Genomic DNA, 22,111 nt, shown 5'->3' with positions numbered 1-22,111 from the left:
TAACCACAGCTCATTTATTTTTATGAAAATCTCACCTGGACCAGAAATATGACCAAGAAGTAGAAGTTAGCGATTCTTCTGAACTGCTCAAACAGGTTCTTGGGAACGAAGTTCCAGAAGGTGTACTGTGGGTCAGAGCGACAGCTGAATTACTATCACACACATAGAAACACAGAGCGAGGAAACGATGGCACATCCAAACAATCCTTCTGGCAAGACAAATGGTGATGCACGACTCGCCAAACACGTGGAAGCGAAGTGTGTCATGCTTTAAAAAACGTGTTCACAATAGGGATTACATGGTTGTCTGAATGTGAGACAAAGGGATGGCATGATGATGAACGGTGTTACAGGCACTGACTCACCTTGGAGGAGACAATGCGGTTGTCGGGGTAACGCTGAGGGATGTAGGCCTCAGCTCCCGGAGGGGGTTCTTTATGTCCGATGTACACTGTCCGGCTGTCCACCCAGTTCTCCTCCCCCACACACTGATGGAGACAGAGATGACATATAGATATAAATAGAAATACAGGTAGAGAGGAGGAAAATGGGTTGACTCACACTGTTCAACTGAGTTCACTTACAATTCATGACCTACTTACTATTATCTGTTTTATATTATCATAAACTAACTGAAACAATAATTATTATTTATCATAATTATTCATCCTTGTTTAAAACAATGTTTTCACCAAATGCAGATAAAAATACTGTATAATCTATATATGATTTGCTGTACATGATGCTGCCTCTATTATTTTGTATATCAAATTTTACCTGATGTGTAATTTATCATGTTTTTCTCAGCACTTACAAAACTAATGCTGTAATGATTAGTAGACCTGTTAATATGTTTAGTTATTATTATTATTATTATTATCAATAATAATACTAATACTAATAATACAAATATACAATACATAGTTTTTAAAATCTGAGGACTTGTTACATCTTCAAATTGATAGTAAAAGAAATTTGAAGGCACACAAACACACACACACACATAGATGAACTGATTCATTTTAACCTGATTTTGGGATTGACACTGACCTTTTCAAAGCTGATCAAATATTGGCAATGATGTGACTGATTCACAACAATAAATCATCTTTATCAATCTATCATCTTAAACTCCATTGAATTAGTTTCTCAATAATGCCAGCCTGGTGTTACCTTAAATATAAAATGATTCCAATGAGCAATGCAGTATATTGACTTTAAATTTGTGAAAAAGATCATCATCAGTAATTTAGGTTTGTGAATCAGTACTAAAGTTGGATCCCTGCATTCCTACTAAACAGCTATCTTAATTCTTCATTAATACAATAAACGTAGCAATTATAAATAAAATGTTATTACTGGTCCGTTAAGTATGGATCAACTGAGAAAGACACGGGCCTGAGTGTCCTGGATCAAACACAGAAACAGAAGACTGTGTCACACCATTTCAAAAACTTCTTTTCACAAACAAGCCCACAGACTGAGGTCCAACTGAGAGATGAGTGTGTTTGTTGAGTTGGTGTGTCGGTGGGATCAGCTCTCAGTAACTCAAGTGTTTATTTGTCATTTATCTTTTCAGCTCCTCCAGCAGGACGTCTCTGCACTCAGCCGCTCCATCCTTTAACATTTCTTTTTCCTCTGCACACGCTCGATAACAACATTCAACTCTGTGAAACCACAACCTGATACAATATGATGAATACATCATGTGCATGAAACCCCCCAATTTCAGTTCATCGCTCATCTATATTACATCTAAGTAGCTCCCCGGGGACTAGCACAGTGCATTCTGGGAGTTTTGTGCAGCTCATATTTTTTCCAAGGTGTCTCTTTTTAAAAAAACACTATTGTGGGAAGAGATAAAAGCAAAAACAAGAGTCGAGACACCACAACATTCAGCTGTTTGTTTCCATCTGGCTCGTAATGCTTCGGCCTGACGTTGCAGTGTGAGCGTAACTCTTGGCACTGCAGCCGCAGCCTGACACAGCTCAAAGGAGAAGTGTTGACCATTAGTAGAAAAGTTCTGGAACAAGCACCTCGGTGGATTCAGCGCTTCACTGCTTTAAAAGTCCTTAAACACTTTGGCAGAGACGCGGCTCATCATTGCCAATGTCCAACACTTTTATGAGTCTGCGTGATGTAAATTTAACAGTTTAATCCTGTTACATGTCTTCTCCGTAACCTTGAATATTCAAATCCATAAATTTTAATAAGTGTACGTTTGGACACAAGATTAAATGAAGGCCAACGTAACTTTTCCTAGTGTGACATCTGCAATAAAACCAGAGCAAACTGCAGCAGAGAAAAACTCAAGAGTCACATATTTAAACTTAACCACTGCGATCAACAGGCGCTTAGAAGTGGGATAAAAATAGGCAGCGAGCTAACAGTGTCAGCCGACTCCAAAACATTAAGGGGGGGGACATGACCCAGAGTGATGCAGTGAAATGAAAGGAAAGAGAGAGAGAGAGGGGGAAAGAGAAGCAGATGGAAGGAGGATAAATTAAAGAGAATGAGCACATATTGATGGAAAAGAGAGCAGAGAATGTAAATGATCAAACCAAACAGTCAAAAACACATACATACAATCTGTCATAGGGATAGGAAGTGACATGTTCACTGGTCTTAAATCAGTAGAAAGTCAAAACAAGAACGGCGCTCGTGTAGAATCAATCTGACACGTCTGTTTGGAAAAGGAAAGGAAGGATACAGGAAGGAGTTTGATCATCTGCACCAAATTTCATTAGGCATTGACAAAATGTTGAAAAACACTGTCAAAGGTAAACGTACAATATTTAACTACGGCCTCGAGGTGTCTCTCAGTCAAACCAATAATAAAAGACCGACTTAACCAACCACTTTATTCTACTTCCTTAATCCTAATTTTTTCCTTCTAATATTCACATTTCCCTGATTCCTCATTTATCCCATCATATCTCTATCTGTGCCGTTCTGCCCCTGCGAGTGTCACACCCTGACAGTGGGACTGTGGCAGAGCGGTGGAAAAAGACACAGAGAGATTGCATTGTGGTTTGTCGTTATCTGATCATTAATCCTCACTGATCTGTATCAACCCCGGCCCCACTGTTCCCTTTTCATGCCACCGCTCCATCAGACAAAGTGCCCGGCTGGTTGGTTGGAGGCTTTGTCTTTGTTAACAACACTGAAACCGCCTCCTCGCACACGGGCTGGTCTGACAACAATCATAAACAACGACAGCAGCAAACATCCCACCACTGCAACTTCTCCTGCTACGTTTGTTTCATACTGTACAGTGGTGCTTTTTTCTTGCGTAGATCTTTAGACTTTGAAGAAAGAGCAGATGCAGGGCTGCTATTTTTAACATTTTGCATCCTGCTTTAAAAAGCCAAGACAGTATTTTTAGCCCTGGTCTGATCGTCTGCCTAACATTTGCAGTGGGCACAGCTTTGCAGGCTTAATGGTGGAAAAGTAACCTCTGACCCCTGAAGTGCCGGGATCATTCCATGCTGCTTTCATGATGTAGGTCCTCTCTACCACAGAGGTGTAATAAAAGGAATGCATCATAAACTGGCCTGATTAAATGGTCATGTCTCAGCCCTACGCCACCTATCCACTGTTACACCGTACAGTGCTGGAGAAGGTTTCCCTCATTAACTCACAGATCAAATTGTCCTAATGAACTACTCGTGTTGGCTGGACAGAGAAAAGTGTGTTGACAAGTTTCGCCGTTGTCTCAATGTGTTTGTTTGTGAGCAGGGTTTCGCAAAAACTACTGAACAGAATCCCACGAAATTCGGCAGAAGGATGAAACATGGGGCAAGAAAGAAACCATTATGTTTTAACACAGATCTAGACAACAGAAATAGTTTTCATCACTTTCTTAATATTGCAAAATGGAGGTTTCTTGACATTGTCATCAATTGCCCAGAAGATAATTCATGGATCTTGTTCTCTTAGCATATTCAAAGCCTAAATGTGAGTGCTATTTTATAAATTATTACAATAAAACAGCACAAAGTAGTTCTCATATAGATATTACTTGTAAGTTAATATTTACACCCTGTATCTGTGACTATCACATAGCTAACTGGGCTAACTGACAAAGTTAGCTCACTAATATAAGACTATCTTAGATTGAAAGCTAAGATACGTTGGCTGAAGAATTGTCAACATACATGACCTGACACTAAATGAAATGCTAGTTTATATTGATGTCAGATTATAAATAATCAAATATCACAAATACCTCAAATAGGCTCACAAATCATTATGCTAAACAACTAGCTAAATAGCATTGGTAAGATTAGCATATTCTGTTCATTCCAAACATAAATGGTACAAACTGTAAAACAAATATTCTTCATATATGCATAAATATAACAACACTGACAGTCAGTTTAGATAAATATGCAATGTTTGATATGATGTTACAGGTGGTGATGCTAAAGTGACTTTACGATAATTTACATAAATTAGTCTGTTGCCTTTCTATTTATGCACAACGACATTAGAAAAAAGCAACTACCTAGTTGGTATTAAGAACTTAAAAATGATTTTACAGACAAATCTAGTAATAATTTATTTAGAGCAGGCACAACTCATACTTGTTTAGGTAGAGCCCAACTAATGTCAATTCTTGCGGGCCAATGCCAATAAATATGAATATATCATTCTTATAACATTAAAAGAATGAAATAACGAATGAAATAAAGAATTTTGTTGTCAAACCTCTATGACAAAGACATTTTACCAACAGTTATACCATAAACTTTATTATAAATAACTATTGATAAAAGAACTATATTGATATATGAATGAATGAATATATCAATATAGTTCTTTTATCAATAGATGTACTAGAGTTTATTTTATAAATTATATATTTTTTTATAATCAGCAAACATAAACGCTGATACTGATATGTCTATGAAAGGCTCAAATCCGCCAATTTCTGCCAACCGATAATTCTGTGCAAGTATGGGGATATTAAGAGAAACAGAGAAAGAAAAGAACAGAGGAGTTATTAGTTATTAGTTATTAGCGGAAGCTGTGAAGTCTGTCGTAGCATCAAGCAAAAGATAAAAGGAGCCTGGAGACCTTGATCAGCTTAAAAGGAAGGAGGCTACCTGTTCAACATGCACTCCACTGCTACTCATTCACCATTAATCACCATAGCAACACAGTATGCCAGCAGCTACGCTACACCTGCGAGTTCAAAACACAAAGAAACAGCTTCACACGCGGAGGCCGCGCTATACATAGAGTGAAGATCACTCGTGTAACATGTTCTCTTTAATGCTGTGAAACTGGATTTGACAAGATATTATGAGACTTTAAGGAAAATGTGCTGCCCCAGACAACGTCCTCGAGATCCTCTCTGTGCTTTTATTTTTGCTTCAGCTGGAAACTTCTTAAGACCATATTCTCTGTGGAAAATCCTTTTTTGGAACAAAGTGGAATGAAACATCAAAAGCAGCAGAGAGGCAGTGACTAATGAAATACAGCGAGGGATCATAGCTCACAGAGACAGTGAGCACCATTAGCTTCTATAATTATTTATTAGAGGATTTGATTTTGGGGATAATGCAGAACAGGTGGAGACGTAAAACCCAAATGTACCAGTGCTTTTGTACACACATACAATCTCAGACTACACCAACATTACTACGTTTTTGTTTAAAAACTCATCAACTCTGCTACAGACACACAGATCCACACTTCTGTGGAGTTTTAGAGCCGCTGAAACGGAGAAGTTTGGGAAAGTTGCTGGCCGTATTTTAGTTTGAAAACCCCCAGTGCAGTGTTTCAATCTGGATGGACAGAAGTGGAGATGACTGGGTCTTTTCAGTCAGGACGTAGCCTTCACTGATTCGAAAAAAACACACCCGGCACTGGCCTCTTCTACCAGTGGAGAACACAACATGGATAATAAATTGCAAGTGTTGTCTTTGCTAACAGCTGTTGTGCTCAGACATGCATGCCTTCCTGTTTACACCTGCACGTGCACGCCCAGTGTACGCAAGTGGTCACGTGATGTGCATTTTCAGGTGTGGATGTATCACGGGGATTAAAACGTATACAACTCCAGTGCGCTCGCGTCGACAGAGGTTGTTTTAGCCTCAAATGCTGATGCTGCAGCCACTTCATTCCTGATGACGCAAATAACTGTATCTGCAACAAAATCGAAAGGATAAATATGAGATTACTTTTAAAAATGACAAAATTTGTATTCTGTTGTTGCCCCAGCTTCCTCTCCCACTTGACTCGCTGTGATCCAACTGTTACATAAGTCTTTAATCCAGCTGTGCTACTTCTCCTCTGCTGTCTCCTTTCTCTCCCACCACTGTAATCTGCATGCTAAAAAACCCTCTTTCTCATCAACAACATGCTAAGACGACGCTAAAACTGTGTCGTCTAATAAAACCTCTGTCTTCAGGGCAGGCTGTGGGACGCAAAAATCTTGAATCACGAAGCGGCACATCCGATGCACGGCTGTTTTCCCTGATATGCACGCAGGCTGGCGGGCAAAGCTCGGCCAAAACACAAATCCTGCGCATGTTTGTCACCTACAGCCGCTGTCTCTACGCCAGGGCCCCATCTCCAAGGGGGGCAGGGGACAGGAATAGCCTGCCCTTAACCATTTGTAGCGGTGAGAAGTAATGTGGTAAACAGTGATCGAGCTCTGCCTTTCAACACCAGCCAGGGCACTCAGAGAGCTGTAAAGCTGCTAGGAGCCTCTCTAAAGCCCCGCAGCTCTCCTGGACCTGCTGGCACCTTACGGATCAAAGAGAGACATCGCTGCCCTCTCGCTTTTATCTGCGGAGGTCGCGAGAGGTCTCTGAAAGAATAACAGTTATACATTCGGAGATAAGATGTAAAGGAGGGCGAGGAGAGAGGGGGGCACGAGGGTAAATCAAGCCAAAGACACGACGGCGGAGTGGCCACGAGGCAAAGATATAAATCAAAATGTTGTCATCTTCACAAGAGGCTGTTACATGAGCGTACAAGCTCCTGTAAGGTGTTTAATATGTTTTAATATGACCATCACCCATATATGCCAGCATTGCTCTTATCCAGATCATGACCCCACGCTGTTCTCACGGTCTGTGTCTGTCTGAGGCATCACTCCATCGCTGTTATTATTACCAGACGGAAAAAGGGCACAGAGGAGGAAGAAGTGGAGACAGTGGTCACACACACACACGCACACAAGCACGCACACACACACACACACACACACACACACACACACACACACACACACACACACACACACACACAGGATCTGTTCAAACCACAGATCATTTTACAGATAAATCTCATTATAAATAAAATTTCTTCCTGTCACGTCCTGACCCTGGGTCTGCTGACATACCAGAACAAGAGTGCATACGCACATGCACACACACACACATTTCAATAGGGCTTAGCCATTCTTTTAGCAAAATGCCGCATTTAAACTTCAAGCACTGCAAAATACCATGACACCGTATGACACCGTATTTATCTTTACTGAACTGTAAAGTCAGAAACCAGGCTCATACACTGGAATCCCTCCACGGCCTTCAGAAAATATAATTTCCTCATCATATTAAAGTGCTGCCCTGGCTACATTTGAATAACTGCCTGTGGTTAATAACACAGTTCATCAGGCGACACAGTTCACACTTCACAGTGAAAGTCGAGGCACCAGTTGTTCAGTGCAACTTCATAACTCAAATAATAAATATAATTGAACATAATTGAACACACGTGTGTACAAAACTTTTTTATAGAGCCTTATTCATATTAGGCCGATACCATTTCCCCCTTTGAGTCTAGACTTTGAGTATTGACGGAACACCGATCCAAGACCACTGCATTTGAAAAAACAACTTATATAATGTGTTTCAACAGCTGTATGCTACTAACCCTGTATGGAAGTGATGATTGCTATCATTGGTGTATGGCCTATTGCTAGTGTTGTTATTGGCAACACTAGTGTCACCCCTTGAAAAAGTCTTGCATTCGATAGGCCTTCAAGTAGCTCGTTTTACTTGTGGGACTTTCCAGTGTGGAATATTATCAAATTGCTGGCAATGTGTCCAGCCCTGGCTACTCGCTGCTCTAAAAACAGTACCTGCCAGTCACGGTACGGTGCAACTGCTGTTTTGGAGCAGCGAAGAAGAATTTCTGTCAAAAGAAAAATGCAATTTTATTTGGAAAATACTTTAAAGATGTGGTACCCGATTGGTACATAGATTCGAGTATACTCGTCGATGGCAGACCTGGTATATTCAGTAGTATGCCAGGCATTTCAGATGCTGGTATCAGTATTGGAACATCTCTAACATATATATATATTAAAGTAATAAAATGGCAGTGATTCCTTAGATGTTGTTATCAAACCATTATGACAAAGAAATGTAATTGAGGCTTGATATTCATAGTTTAAACATACATTTTATTACTTATAACTATAAATAAAATGCAAACACAAATACAACCAAAACATATAGAACTTGAATTTAGAAAATTAAATTTTTTTACCAAACTGATATGTCTGTGAAAGGTCAATATTATCAGCCAACTGATAAATCTGTCAGGCTCCACTTTTTTAACCTAGTGCGCTTCCTAGAATTGCACCCGTTGCTCACATTGTTCAATTTTCGAGTTGTTTAACTCCTATTTTTTAAGGTACATGTTGGACACATGACGCACGTCAATGGAGGTTAAGTCCAGGACTTTATCGTCCTCTTCTAGTCTAGTCTGGTATGTTGTGTTGAATAGAAACTGCATATTAACATGTTGTTAACAAACCAAAGCAGAAACAAGCAAAGAAGAGTCGAGAAACACAAATGTCCCTCAAACCAAAATACATCAAGGACGAGCCACAAATCAATGACAGGCGGATAATAAAGAGAAGAAGATATGAAGTGAAGGCTCATAAACTTGCCCAGTGGAGTAAAGTGAACTGAATCACACGTGCTTTAATGGCTGAAGATGATTTATCAAATCTCCATTGTCTTTCTTTGGGGGGGGGGATCAAATTCTGAAAGCATTTGAGGCCGGCTACATTCAGGCGCTGACCTTGATGAGAGTTTACCGCTCTCCGTCCACAGAATGGACTCGGCCGCTCTCTGCTTATCATGTTAATCACCGCGCATGATGTAATGTTTGTTCTTCTGCGTGGTCTCATTAAGCGAGCAGCAACTCAGAATGTGTCAGGGTTAACAGAAGGTGAGACGCCAGTAATAACAGGCCCAGATATACATCAAGCGTGCGTCCGATTCTTAATCAATGTGCCTATGATTGAATTAATGATTAATTCCTTGTCTCCTTCATAGTGTTGCAGAGTGAGGCTGCAGAGGGAAAAAGGGTGAGAGACGAGGGGCGTCTTCACTGACCCCGTCCTCCTAATCCTCCTGCTGTTCACCCTCAGTGGTGGATCTGATTTCCCCTGATATTAGTCCTGCTGGAGCATCCGTCAAGCTCCCTTCACACTGTCACATGCCTGCTACACACACACACACACACACACGCACGCACGCCAGCCACACACACGCACGCACGCACGCACACGCACACGCACGCACACACACACACACACACACACACACACACATTTGCACAAGCTTGACGAACCAGGCAAACAAAAGCATGCAGCACCACGCACATAGTTATCTTCACAGCACCTGAGCCATGTTGTGAGGTCAGCTGAAAAGGTCGCAGACGGTACAGTATAGAGCAGATGTGTCCGTACTCCAGAGGTGCCCAGTTTGATGAGCATCACCAGGCCTGCCAGAGCTGGTTCCTTCTTAACAACCCCCTCCCCCCCACACACACACACATACACACCCAACAAACCAGCTGCCTCCTGTCCTGGCTGCCATCATCCGCTCTGTTATGATGTGAATAATTCCTGCTCAAAGACGAGATAGATGAGGATGAGGCCATGTTGGACTTCTCAACACCGCATGTTAAGTCCCCTTTCCACTTGTGGAGCAAATGACTCAGGTTTTTATCGTCTCCGTTCAACAAGGATGGAAACGAGACAATTTTGATGTAAAACGTATAATTTTGGCGTAAAGGAACTAAACAGGATTACACAATCACCGCTTGACGGATTACCACAAAACTTGGTGGCAAGATGCGATGTGGATCAGGGAAGATTCCATTTCACTTTGGTGTGGATCGCTTTCTTTGACATTGTGAAATAGGACATTTTTGTTGACTTGTCAGAGAATAATTCCTGGATCTTTATGGATAATGAGACTGACATTTATTAGTGTGTGCAATTAGGTGCAGAGCCAAATAACAATGCAGATCTGGTAAATCTAAACATGTTTCTTTTAGGAGACAATCTAGTTCTATGATTTGATTTTGTTGAGCATCTGTAGTTTAACCCGCACCACCTTCCTGCTGCCGGTGAGAAGCATTGAACCAACGCTGCAGAAAGAGCCTCTGCAAGGCCTCTGGAGTCAGTCCCTGGGTCCTGACTGGGATTTATTTCCTCTGCAGACCCGAGCGACTAGGAAGCCATGAGCTGGTTTAGTATGCATGCATGTTGTGGCTCACTGAAAACAAAGTTAAAAGTGGGCCAGCCAAGTTCATTCCAATTCTACCCAGTCACCAGCCGTCACTGCAGCCACTAGCACATTCCCCCACATTCAGCTCCACATAGGAAAAAACGCACAGTGTAAAGCCCACAGTGCACAAACCTGCCAGAGCCAAAGCAGCTGGGGTGCAATGTTTATGGTTGCAGATGAGCTGAGTTTAATGACACTGCACGTCCACGCGTAAAGACTCGGACTCGCAATGCAGACAGCGTGCACTCCAATGTGCAACATGCAAACATGTTAACATGACATGTACATTCTATATTTCTTCACACGGAGGAGGGTTGGACATGAATTGGTCATGGTTAACATTGGGGATAAGGTTGTGTGTGGTCCATGTATTACACAAGTTTCGAGGACATACATCTGTCACATTATGAGGACTTGTCTTCCTAATGGGGTCAAAAAGCAAGTAACTATAACTAAAATCATTACATTGTAACTAACATCAAAACCTGTTTAAAGATCAGGTTATGGTTTAGGTTAAGGTATAGGTTTGGATTAAGGTTAAGGTTAAGGTTTGGATTACGTTTTGGTTTAAGTTAGGTTTAGAGTAAGATTTAGGTTAAGGTTAGATTAGGTTAAGGTTAAGGTTGAAGTAAGGGTAAGGGTAAGGGTAAGGGTAAGGGTAAGGTTTAGGTTTAGGTTTAGGTTAGGTCAGGTTTAGAGTAAGATTATGTTTAGGTCATGGTTTAGGGTAAAGTTTAGGTTAGAGTAAGGTTTAAGATCAATTTAGTCAAGTAGTAACTGAGGTTAAGTTTATAGTTAGTATCTGGAAAATCAATGTGTGTGTGTGTGTGTGTGTGTGTGTGTGTGTGTGTGTGTGTGTGTATATGTGTCTGTTGTATGTGTGTTGCATTTATGCGAGTGTGTGTAGAATGTTTGTGTGGTGTTTGGGTGTTTTGTATGTGTTGTATATGTGTGTGTTGTATTTGCTGTGTGTGTACGTGTATGTTGTATGTGTGTTATATATGTTCTGTATATGTGTGTGTAAGTGTGTTGTGTGTATGTGTGTGTGTGTGTGTGTGTTGAATACGAGTGTGTGGTGTGTGTGTGTGTGTGTGTGTGTGTGTGTGTGTGTGTGTGTGTGTGTGTGTGTGTGTGATGGGGGGGCCTTACGTATCTGCGGATGATATTCCGGAGCAGAGTGAAATCCATCCTTCTCACAGCTCCGCTCCGGCGGGGACTAAAGCTCTTGTAGCGGGGACTGTTGAGCTGTGCTCGGCTCTTGGTTGACGCTACCTACGGTGTCTCTCTCCTGCAGCATCCATCGCTCACCATCACCACCTCCAGCACCGCGGCCGCCGCGTCTGTGATAGCGGGGAGCAGCGGTGTGCCAGGCGGCTTGGTTTCATGGCATCCCTGCGAAGAGCCATGCGTGCGGCGACCGAGCGAACACAACGACCCCCGCGCTCCCGCCGCCGCTGCTGGCTACATTTCAGGAGAAACCGCGGTGCATGCGAGGAAAAAACAGCTCCAGAGCTCCGAGGGCCCGTCTCCTGCGGTGGCTCGGCGCCGGATGAGAGTGTTTTATTCCTGCGGGAGAGAGGCGCCTGTGGTCCCGTGTAGCTGCGGCGGCTCCTCGGTGTCTTCGGTCCTCAGCCGTCAGATGACCACGCTGCGCATGCGCACTGAGCCCCTGGATTCATCCGTCACTATCAGAAGTGAGCACAGTTCACATGAAGAGGAAAACACACGGAAACATAAAGTGTTCAAAACCAACAACAACTATTATAACCACAACAGGCTCATGGGAACATCACACTGTGAGGGCTGTGAGGAATTTAGTTTGAATTAGAAGTGGAAGAACTGTTCAGATGCTTTACCAGTTTCTTAAAGCAACTACATTTAATCATGAAATGGGATTAATCATTTAACATCTTTAACTGTGATTGTTATTAATTTGTTATCAACTTTAGTTTTATTAATTCAGGTAAATACCTCATAAACAATGTAGCCGAGTCAAAATAGTCAAATTTGCTGACTAGCAAAGTCAAAAATAAAATCCTCAGGAAATAAATACAGTTCATAAAATTGTGAAGCACTTTGTGTTTTTAAAATTGTTTTTTTTATAGATTACAGATTAAACTACCTGCCACCTACCAAGAGGTAGAGCTCAAACAAATGGTCCATCAACAGAGAGTTTACTGGAAACTCTTGGGAAAAACATTTAAGTCATTTTTCATGTAAAAATGTAAAGAAACAAGTGCAATTATCTCATTGCGTCTAAAAATCTGATCTTAACGTACGTTTGTACTTCACTCTGTGACCTCTCTATTGTTGGTTTCACTATTTGATGTAAGTTACTTCACCAACTGTATATTTAACCAGAGTATAATTAGACAGACATGTTTCACATACCCTAAATACCTAACTCTGTGGTAATGTTCCATTAATGTTACCCTCTACATCCTGGTAACAAATGGCTTTATTCGTGGTTAATAAATCCTACGAGTATAAGTTTTTGGTGGCAGGTTATGAAAATCCCATTTGTCCTATATGGCTTTTCTGGGTCTCTTGATTTCTAACAAGCGAAAAATAATATAGTTCAACAACAACAACAAAACTATTTAAGGCGTTTGTTCATGAAGTATGCAGTTGTAAGTATTAATAATAATTTTGATGGATCACCTGAGCCACTTTCTAGAGTCTAACCAGTCTAATGTAATCTATAATTTATCATTAAAGATTTATGAACATGAATTAAACCCCTTGATACAGTCTTTTCCATACTGGATGTTTTGTTTCAGACAACAACATCCAAAACATTTTTCCATTTAAGGATTTCTTTTGTGCTGAAGGCAAAGATGCAGTCATCCAGGTAACATGTTGACATTATATCACTAAGAAAACAAAAGCAACAACAGCAACAACAACAAAAACCTTCTTTGTATAGCATAACATTCAGCTATATGTATATGTTTTACAAAATACATGGGAATAAAACAACACAGAAATAAACAAGACAAAACACTAATAAAACATATATCATAAAAGAAAACAGTAAGAACAAACAACATCTTTTAAAAACAGTTAAAATCAGGCATTAAAATGCTTTCCTATAAAAAATATGTTGATGAAAAATAATAATAAACAGCTTAAGTGCTGGGAAGTCTAATCTCTTCAGGATAGACGTGGAAATACACAAAGTAATAATAAAAGTGCTCAACAGCAAACTTTCCATTGTTGTTGTCACACCGTGTAACATACAGAAACATATCCCAAAATCCAACTGCATTCATCACCAAGAGAAATTCTAAGTTTAGCCAGGTCTCCATGTAGGGGATCCTGTGGCAGCAGGTGTCAGGGCGTGACGTCTGCCCCAGACATTTCATTTGCGGAGTTATGACTTTCAATTAGCACAGACACTATTAATAATGCATGGGCATCCAGCACTTTCAGCTCTGACCCAGTAATGCCCCCATCCCGCTGTTTACCTCCCTCAAGACCCCCGGGGCACTAAGTGTCTTATGATGAGCCCGCCTCAGTGGACACATTACAACATGCTCTTTGTTTATGGGCTGTGACAAACGATACGCATGCTGTGTTTGATGTCCTGGTCGTGTTATGGAGACAAGTGTCGTCCTGTGTTTACCTGCTTGTCCAACAGAAGAACACACGGACGTTAAAGCATCTTAGAGAGTTTATGCAGATGTAAACAAAACAGCAGCATTAGTTGTTGTTTCCACTGCTGCTGCTGGTTATCAAACAGTCGACTGACTCATTAATACTGTTTCATCCAAGTGGAGGAACCGGGTCATTGTTCATTCCTTGTTTCTTTCTTGTGTGGGCGGGGGAGGGGGGGGAGCATATGGGGCATCATCAGTCCTGTGCATAGACTGTGTGTGAGCCACATGTGGACCAGCCTCTAACTTATCCCGATAGATAATAATGACTGAGTTATTATAGTAATCAAGCCCTGTCACATTACTTTATAAATATAAATGTAAGACAGATGATGATGATGGAGTAAATAAATGTGAGGCATGTTAATTCTACACTCAAAGATCTAATGTTACACTATGGTCCCAAAGATGTGTATACATCAGAACACATCACCGTGCCTGTCACCGTGTTTATCCTATAGTATTTTTAATATCTGTCTATTTAGTGCCACTCCTGTGACTCAGGAGATAGAACAGGTCATCCAGAAGATCGGGGGTTTGATCCCCAGCACCTCCAGTCTGCATGCTGAAGTGTCCTTGGGCAAGATACTAGAAAGAGACAAGAAATGAAAAGCACTTAGTAGTTAGTTAGTGGCGCTGTACGAATTAATGGATGAATGTGGCTTGTAGCGTTTTTTTCTCCCTCCAAGGTCATGTGAGATATTATGAAACTGTTTAAACAATCTGTATCAATCTCCAGTGACAAGTAAACAGAAAGTCATGTGGATAGTATGTAGTGTAAAGAGTATTAGTTATTTAAATATTTGAACACAGCAAAAAGACGACATAAGTTCAGCCCACCAGTGAGATTTTGTATTTTAGCTGAAAACTTTCTAGTCATGTTTTCTAAGCGTTTTGATATGTTTTAAAAAGAACTACACCTCCTGTTGCAATGTGAGTGGCTAAATCAGTTAAAACACTGGATCCTATAATGCTCTATCAAGAAAGTATCAGAAAATCAAATCAAGTCTCTACTGTTTGTAATGTCTGATGTGGAAATGTAATTAATGTATATTCAATTCATTGAGTTGGAAATAACAACAACAACAACGACAACAAACAACAACAATAATAATAATAATAATAATAAATCAACTGTTGAAAAGCTCAACTCTCTGACATTCACAACATTTTTGGAGAAATGTCTTAATTACAAACCCAGTTATAAACCAAAACATACAATAAGAATAAATAATTGAATGAATGAATCCTGATGAATGGGCCAAGTTTCACCAGCTCAGATGGTTGAAACAAGAAAAACAAAGATCAAGGACCTATCATTTCAATGTAGTAATCTTAACCTCGTAAACATTATGTTGCATTGTTGCTTTGCATGTCTCAATGTTGTTGTTTTTTAAAGTATATTATTCAGTAAAATCATGAGTTTACACGTTAGAGTGATCAGTGGTCATGTGCAACTGTCTGTGGGTTAAACATGTAATACTCTACTATCAGGTATTTGGTGCCATCTAGTGGTCGATACTAAAAATCACAAGAGCTGTCTCCCTGCAGCAGCTCACATGTACCCATGGGTCATGGTGCTCTGCTGGTGGAGATTCAGGTAATTTAGCAGCTAATGAATTGCTTTGATTAGTGGTTAATTGGAGGACCATTAAAGCACGAGTTTACCCTGTATAATGGCAGAACAAATTAATTAAGTGACAATTAGGCCTATGATCTTTTGTCTGCAGTTTATTTATCCATGCAACCTAAACAGAGGCTGCGGCTACATGGTACATGCTAGACTGACGTGCTGTTGCTTGACTGAACGACTTCCTGAGTGTGTTTTCAGAAGCAGCTCACAGGGCTCATGCGTGACCTCCCGACTCCTGTCAGAGGTGAGCAGAACACGGGAGGAACACAGCTTGCGACACTGCGATTGTGTGACTGAGCAGTGCAACACGCGGCAAGGCCCGTCCCTCTCTGAACACACATAATAGGTGTGTTTGTGTCTCTGGCGGTGCTTATGTGCGTCACATGCTTTCTCTCTCCGTGCCCAGTCTCGGTGCCAAGAGAGGGGCTTAAACCTGCGTCTGGAGATGGGAGCTGTGGAGATCCCAGGGAGCGGATGCTTGGCACCGTGAAATAGGATTTGGGAAGGACCAAAGCAATGAAGCGGGAGGGAGAAGAGCAACTGCCAAGTCCTCTCCACGGATTTGGTGCCCCCCTCCTCACCCCTTAAACATATTCAGCTTGTGCCGACACACACACACACACACACACACGTGCAGATGCAAAGGGGGAGAAAGAGAGGAGGAGAGAGGGGGTGTGAATGTAGAGGGATAGAAAAGAGGGGAGAGAGGGGAGTATAATAAGAAGAACAGTGTTTGGAGCAGTAACATAGTTCAGTCACAGAGACAGTGACCTGAACATGTGTTCCTCACTGTCACCAACTCACAGGACTCACTAATCCTGACATGGCTTTACCTGCAGCCTCCTGCCTCAGAGTGTGTGTGTGTGTGTGTGTGTGGATGCTTATATCAGCTATGACATGCACGCTCAAATCTGTGCTCGGGTTTCCTGCCTGTACATCATCTTCCATTAGTGACAGAGAGAGGAAGACACAAAAAATGGAGAAGGAGGGAGGAGTGGAGGTATAAAGGGGCAGGGCCACTCTCATGGCTGTCAGAGGAGGTGATTGATTTTTCCGCCCCTGTTATCAAGACCAGCAGCCGCCAAGACCCCCGGATACTCCCCTGTCAGACACACACACACACACACACACACACACACACACACACACACACACAGAGTCGTGTCTCCATGACTTCAGAGAACATTACACTGACTTACATTGATTTCCTGGAGAAGTACTCTGACCTCAACCTACATGCCTAAGCCTTAACCTAACCTAAACCTTAGCTTAACCTTAACCTAACCTTAAAACAAGTCTTCACCTTCACACACAGGTTTGAGCAGCTGTCCTTCTTAGGCCTTTGTATTTACTTGAGCACAGCCTAACAAAAACTTTAGCCCTAACCTTCAACATGAACAATTCATTCCTAACCTTTACCGTAACCTATACACACGTCACATCTCACCCCTAACCTGAATTTAACCAAACAAATATTACAAAAGCCTTTAAATTTTAAAGGCTTTTGTAATATTTTTCTTGTTGCCTCTGATGTTTTGTTTTCTTGTTTTTATTTGTCCTCTTTGTGCAGGTTGTTTTGAAAAATAATGTACAAACAAAGTTATCATTAGGATTATTACTATCACTATTATTGCCTTAACTAGGACCTAAGAAATAAAGTTTTGTCTCATTGGGACCAGGCTTCGGTCCCCATAAGGTCTAATGGTCATGACAAGGTCAGTGTTTTTGCTGGAAAAGGTCCTAAACGGGTAACAAAAATGAAAAGCCTACACACACACACACACACACACGCACAAACACGTGTATGTTTGTGCAGCCATCCCTTTACGACTCTGTGCATGGGATTCTATAACCAAAACCTTATCCTCACCTTCACCAAGAAGAAGACGTATGTTAATGCTTCCAGGTTTTTCTGGTTCATCTCACATCTCCCTGCTCTGGATTCTGATCAAATCATCAAATGTCATAATTGAGTGATCTGAGTTTGACCTTTGGGAATGTTCTTCAAATCAATACACAGAAGGAGAAACAGTAGAAGGAACCCCTGCATCGCTCTCTCCCTCACACTCTTTTCTATTCCTGCCTTCACCTCTGTTTCTCTCGCCTTCTTCAACCCCCTCGTGAATGATTTCTTCATTTTTTTCTTTTTTTCCAATTTTCCTACAAAAGGACTCGTGTAATTTTGCCATTACTCATATTATTGGTGGTGGCTGCAAACAGAGATTTGGCGCCATTCCTCAGGGGTAATTGGAAACTGCAGGTGTGAGAGGGCACATTAGCATACACAAGCCTTGCTCAGCATACTGCTTCAGCGCTAATGGCAGCATGAAAAGTACAATCTATCACGCTAATGCAGAGCAGACGGATGTGTGCCGTAGTTACACCACTGAGACCAGTCGGGAAAATGTGATACCCTGTGGTGTTCGGAGAGCTTGTGCACTTTTCTAGCCCCAAAGTGTGTGTTTGTGTGTGTGTACCTGCTGCAGAGAGAAAGACTGAAAAACCGCTGCACATGTAAAACGTGCATCAAGTGGACCTCTGTTTTTCCTTCACTCAGAACAGAAGAACAAATATTTGACGGATTTCAGGCCAGGCATTTGTATAGTTGTTTTCCGACACGACCTCCAGAGGATGTCTGGAGAATTGGGTCCGGACTTTCTCTGCCATTTTCTTTTCACACATGAACAACGAAGCACGTTCACAACAACAACAACGAATCCTCAGGAGGATTCAAGTGAGGGATGGAGCAGCAGGCAGCGGCAGGATAATGTAATAATTCGGCTGCAGAGATCACGTGTTTTTGTGTTTTACAGCACAACGACAATGGCATCGGCTCTTATCACCAAGACCCTCTAGAAACGTCATCAACCCCCCCCACTCGCTCACAGTGAATCCTGCGGAGGATCTCCTGCTCGTGTTCTCACATCGGATTCTGCAGACCAGACTACCAGGGGCCCAGCCGGGGAAAGACCGCAGAAACTCCTCTCACTCGGACATTTGCATTTAATCATACAGCCCCTAGGGTTAGGGTTAGTTTAAATTCATTTGTGTGTTACCAATTTAAGTATCTTTTAAGTTGGCAATACATTTTCTTGCACCTTGTCAGTAATAAAAATGTTTTACATATAGTTATTTCATTGCACACTCATTATCAGACCTTTACAGTTTTTTGTGACTGAATTAAAGCTGTAAAATGTAGATAAAATCAGCACCTAGATGTGTCAGATGATTCAAGATGAGGAACAATATTTACCAGTGAGACATTACTGACCTCAGTGCAGCTCTGAACATAATGTGAGTGTCCCTGCTTCAAAAAAATGCATTAACAGTAACTGATAAAGGAGATTGGACCAGACAGAATTCAAATGATATTTCAGTCTTTTAGAGAAAACCTGATGAAAAGGGACCAGCTGAACAAATTAAAAGGCTGCTTTATTCAGGTTTGAAGGAAAAAGATGAAAAGTTCTCAATACTAAGCATAAAGTCTTTCCATCACATCACAGATGCTCTAAAACTCTTTTTGGTTTGGATTCAATATATGAAATGCTCTTGTGTGGTAATGAAATTGAATTTGTCAAATAGAGTAAAAGCAGCACAAATTGTATATCTGTATATAAAGAAAGTAACTGTCTCACACTTTGTCACCAAAAAAAGACACAATTTTCTCCTGGGAGGTGAAAATAATAACCTGGGCACTGTGAGCTCCTTCATCTTCACAAGTGGAAGGAGCAGACACACACACGCGCACACACACACACACACACACACGTGCAGGGTCTTTCTTTGTCCTGTGTGAAGTCTGCAGTTTACCTGTCTATAGCTCAGTGCTGAAACAGCTTGTTACACAATGACATCCACTGACTCCCGGACCCTCGCCGTCTCCCTGCAGTTTGCAGGCGGCGAACCAGCCGTCTGTCTCTCCACCCCTTGAGAAAGGGTGCATTTACAGTGACAGACTTCTGTCAGCTCACGGAGCGTGTGCATGTGGCGTGTACACATACACACGGATAAACACACACAGGTTAGAGGCTAAAACATGTCAGGAGGAGAAGAAAAGAAGAAAGAGAAAAGCAACTTGTAGATGATGGTTGAATCCATCCCTCCACTTGTGAGTGTGAACTGCAGACTCTTTGCTCAATGCAGAAAATTAACAAGGTTTTGCAAATGGAAGTGAATTATAAAACTGAACTCCGACAAAAGTAAAAATTGAAATGGCATTGACTCGGTTAAAGTTTTAATAAATGCATCTTTTTTAGGAGAGGATCCTGAAATATCTATTTCCACATGTATCAGTGGTTCTGATGCATATACTGTTCATTCAGCATGTTTACTTCAGCCAAGGAGGTCGTTTTCATCTGTAAAAACAAAATGGTGGAGGGATGTGGTATGGGTAAATTGTGCAATTTGGTGCAGCAGCCTTGGCGGAGGTATGGCCCCTGAGTGTCATTCTAGGTTAACATACATTTGGCCTCTTTAAAGTAAACTACACTGTATTTGGTTCGACTGACCTCCGTGTTTGGACTGAAGTTTTCTTGGACTGGCTGAGGCCTGACACTGAAAGTCCAATCACTTAGATAAATACACCAGATACTGTCGTCCGTAAATGAAAGTCAGAAGTGTCAGAGAAGTAAAAAAAGGATGAAGTACATCTGCGCTGCTGCTCTTCGTCTTAACTTAATGGAAACACGACTTCTGTTTATAAAAAAGATGTGTATACGTGTTAGATGTCCGTGTCTGAATGTGCTTTCTTTGCAGGAGGTCAGGACACTCGTGCGCTGACTGACTGTGAAGTATTATTATGGGATTAGGGGTGTCTCGGTTACCACTGTGAGATGATAATCACAGTGGCGGGCCTCTGATCTCTACAGGGATAGGAGCGTCAATCAAACTGGAGACACTCAGAGATGGGGGGGGGTGTGCTCGTGTTTTCTCTGGACCAGGCAAACATGTTGCAGCGCTCATGTGTGAATCTGCTCTAAGATTAAAAATTTGGTTGTTTGTGTTTTGTTTTTTTCCCATCTTGTCAGCAGATGTGAATTTATGTTTTATGGAAATAAAATATGACCCCCTGCTCCCTCCCTCCTTCCCTGCCTCCAGATGGTCCCTGTGGAGAGAGGGTGATTATCTGGCCCATCTCAGCCAGGGAACCTGAGAGTGTTGATGTTGGGTGGGCAGTGCGGTGCCACGCCAAGCCTCCTGTCCCCAGGAGCCTGAATATGATCCCCTTTACCTGCCCCCTGTCTCTGGTCCTCTTCCTCCCTCCTCCACTCCACCACCGGCTAGACTTACTGCGACTCCCCTCTCCTCCTCCTCCTCCTCCTCCTCCTCCCCTGTCTCCGCCCTGGGATAGACTTTCTTCCACCTGACAAGGCTTGGCCTGGATTACTGGAATACCTGGACAGGTGAGTCTGCTCAGGAAGGTGTCAAGTGCATGTATATGAGGCTGAGGAGGAGAGAGATGAAGAGAGGGTATATAGTCAGGAGCAAAACAGCAAACAGGCTCCACACAGGAACTTGGCAGGACGCTCTGTTCCAAAGTCCTCTTTAGTGATGCCATGAATAAATGAGCAGGGGTCACCAGCTAATAAAGTCCTCCCCGTTTTGATTTTATCGTTCTTGTCCAGGTCTGCTAATTAGATCAGGTTTTTAGTTTCTCTGCCATGTGTGATATGAGTTTATCAGAAGAGGCCGTGAAGCCGCTGAGGTCAGAGAACTGCGTTGCTCCAAGACAGGAAGAAATGGATCGATCTAAAAGAGATCCAAGCTGAAACATGAAAGCATTAAAAGGCTCAGATGAGAATTTATTATGGGACGAATAAATGCTGTTAAAGCTTCTAACTTTTATTTTCATTATTATCCCTATTATAGCAGGAAAAGCAGCACCACTAGACCTACTGTATGATTCGAAACTTGAAAACTGAAATTGCTTGATTGAAACACTTCAAAGAAAAGTGCTTCGCTGAATATGTTTTGTATTCAAGGACTAAAAAAAGAAGTTACACAACCCCTCTCTTTCTTTTCTCCACCCTTTCCAGCCACTTCTCCTCGCTCGCCCCATGGATGGAGACTGGAGTCCTCCTGCAGCGGCCACAGGTCCGGTTCCGACTTGAAATTCCTTTGCAACTTTTGGTCCCTGCTCTCTCTCTTCCTTTCATACTTAATTCTGTAAAATCAAGTAATAATAATACATTTTATTTGTATAGCACTTTTCAAGGAACTGAAACAAAGCTTCTTAAGAGGCTAAATAAATAAATGTGACAAAGTTGATGACC

The 22,111-nt window shown here is 41.7% G+C and overlaps 1 protein-coding gene across 6 annotated transcripts in view; it reads right to left on the bottom strand.

The window, feature by feature from the left end:
• Window positions 1-12,183, bottom strand: part of LOC118119943 (phospholipid-transporting ATPase IH-like) — a 36,012-nt gene extending 23,829 nt beyond the window's left edge. For all 6 annotated transcript variants that reach the window (XM_035174441.2, XM_047342584.1, XM_047342583.1 and 3 more), the window contains exons 1-3: window positions 11,700-12,183; window positions 366-488; window positions 36-125 (exon numbers count right to left, since the gene is read on the bottom strand). In XM_035174441.2, coding sequence (XP_035030332.2) covers window positions 36-125; window positions 366-488; window positions 11,700-11,738 — 252 coding nt within the window. In that variant the 5' untranslated portion in view covers window positions 11,739-12,183. The remainder of the gene's footprint in view (window positions 1-35; window positions 126-365; window positions 489-11,699) is intronic.
• Between the last annotated feature and the right edge of the window lie 9,928 nt (window positions 12,184-22,111).

This window comes from Hippoglossus stenolepis, chromosome 13 (genome assembly GCF_022539355.2).
Source record: "Hippoglossus stenolepis isolate QCI-W04-F060 chromosome 13, HSTE1.2, whole genome shotgun sequence".
Taxonomy (NCBI): domain Eukaryota; kingdom Metazoa; phylum Chordata; class Actinopteri; order Pleuronectiformes; family Pleuronectidae; genus Hippoglossus; species Hippoglossus stenolepis.
This window is presented reverse-complemented; position numbering and strand designations above follow the sequence as displayed.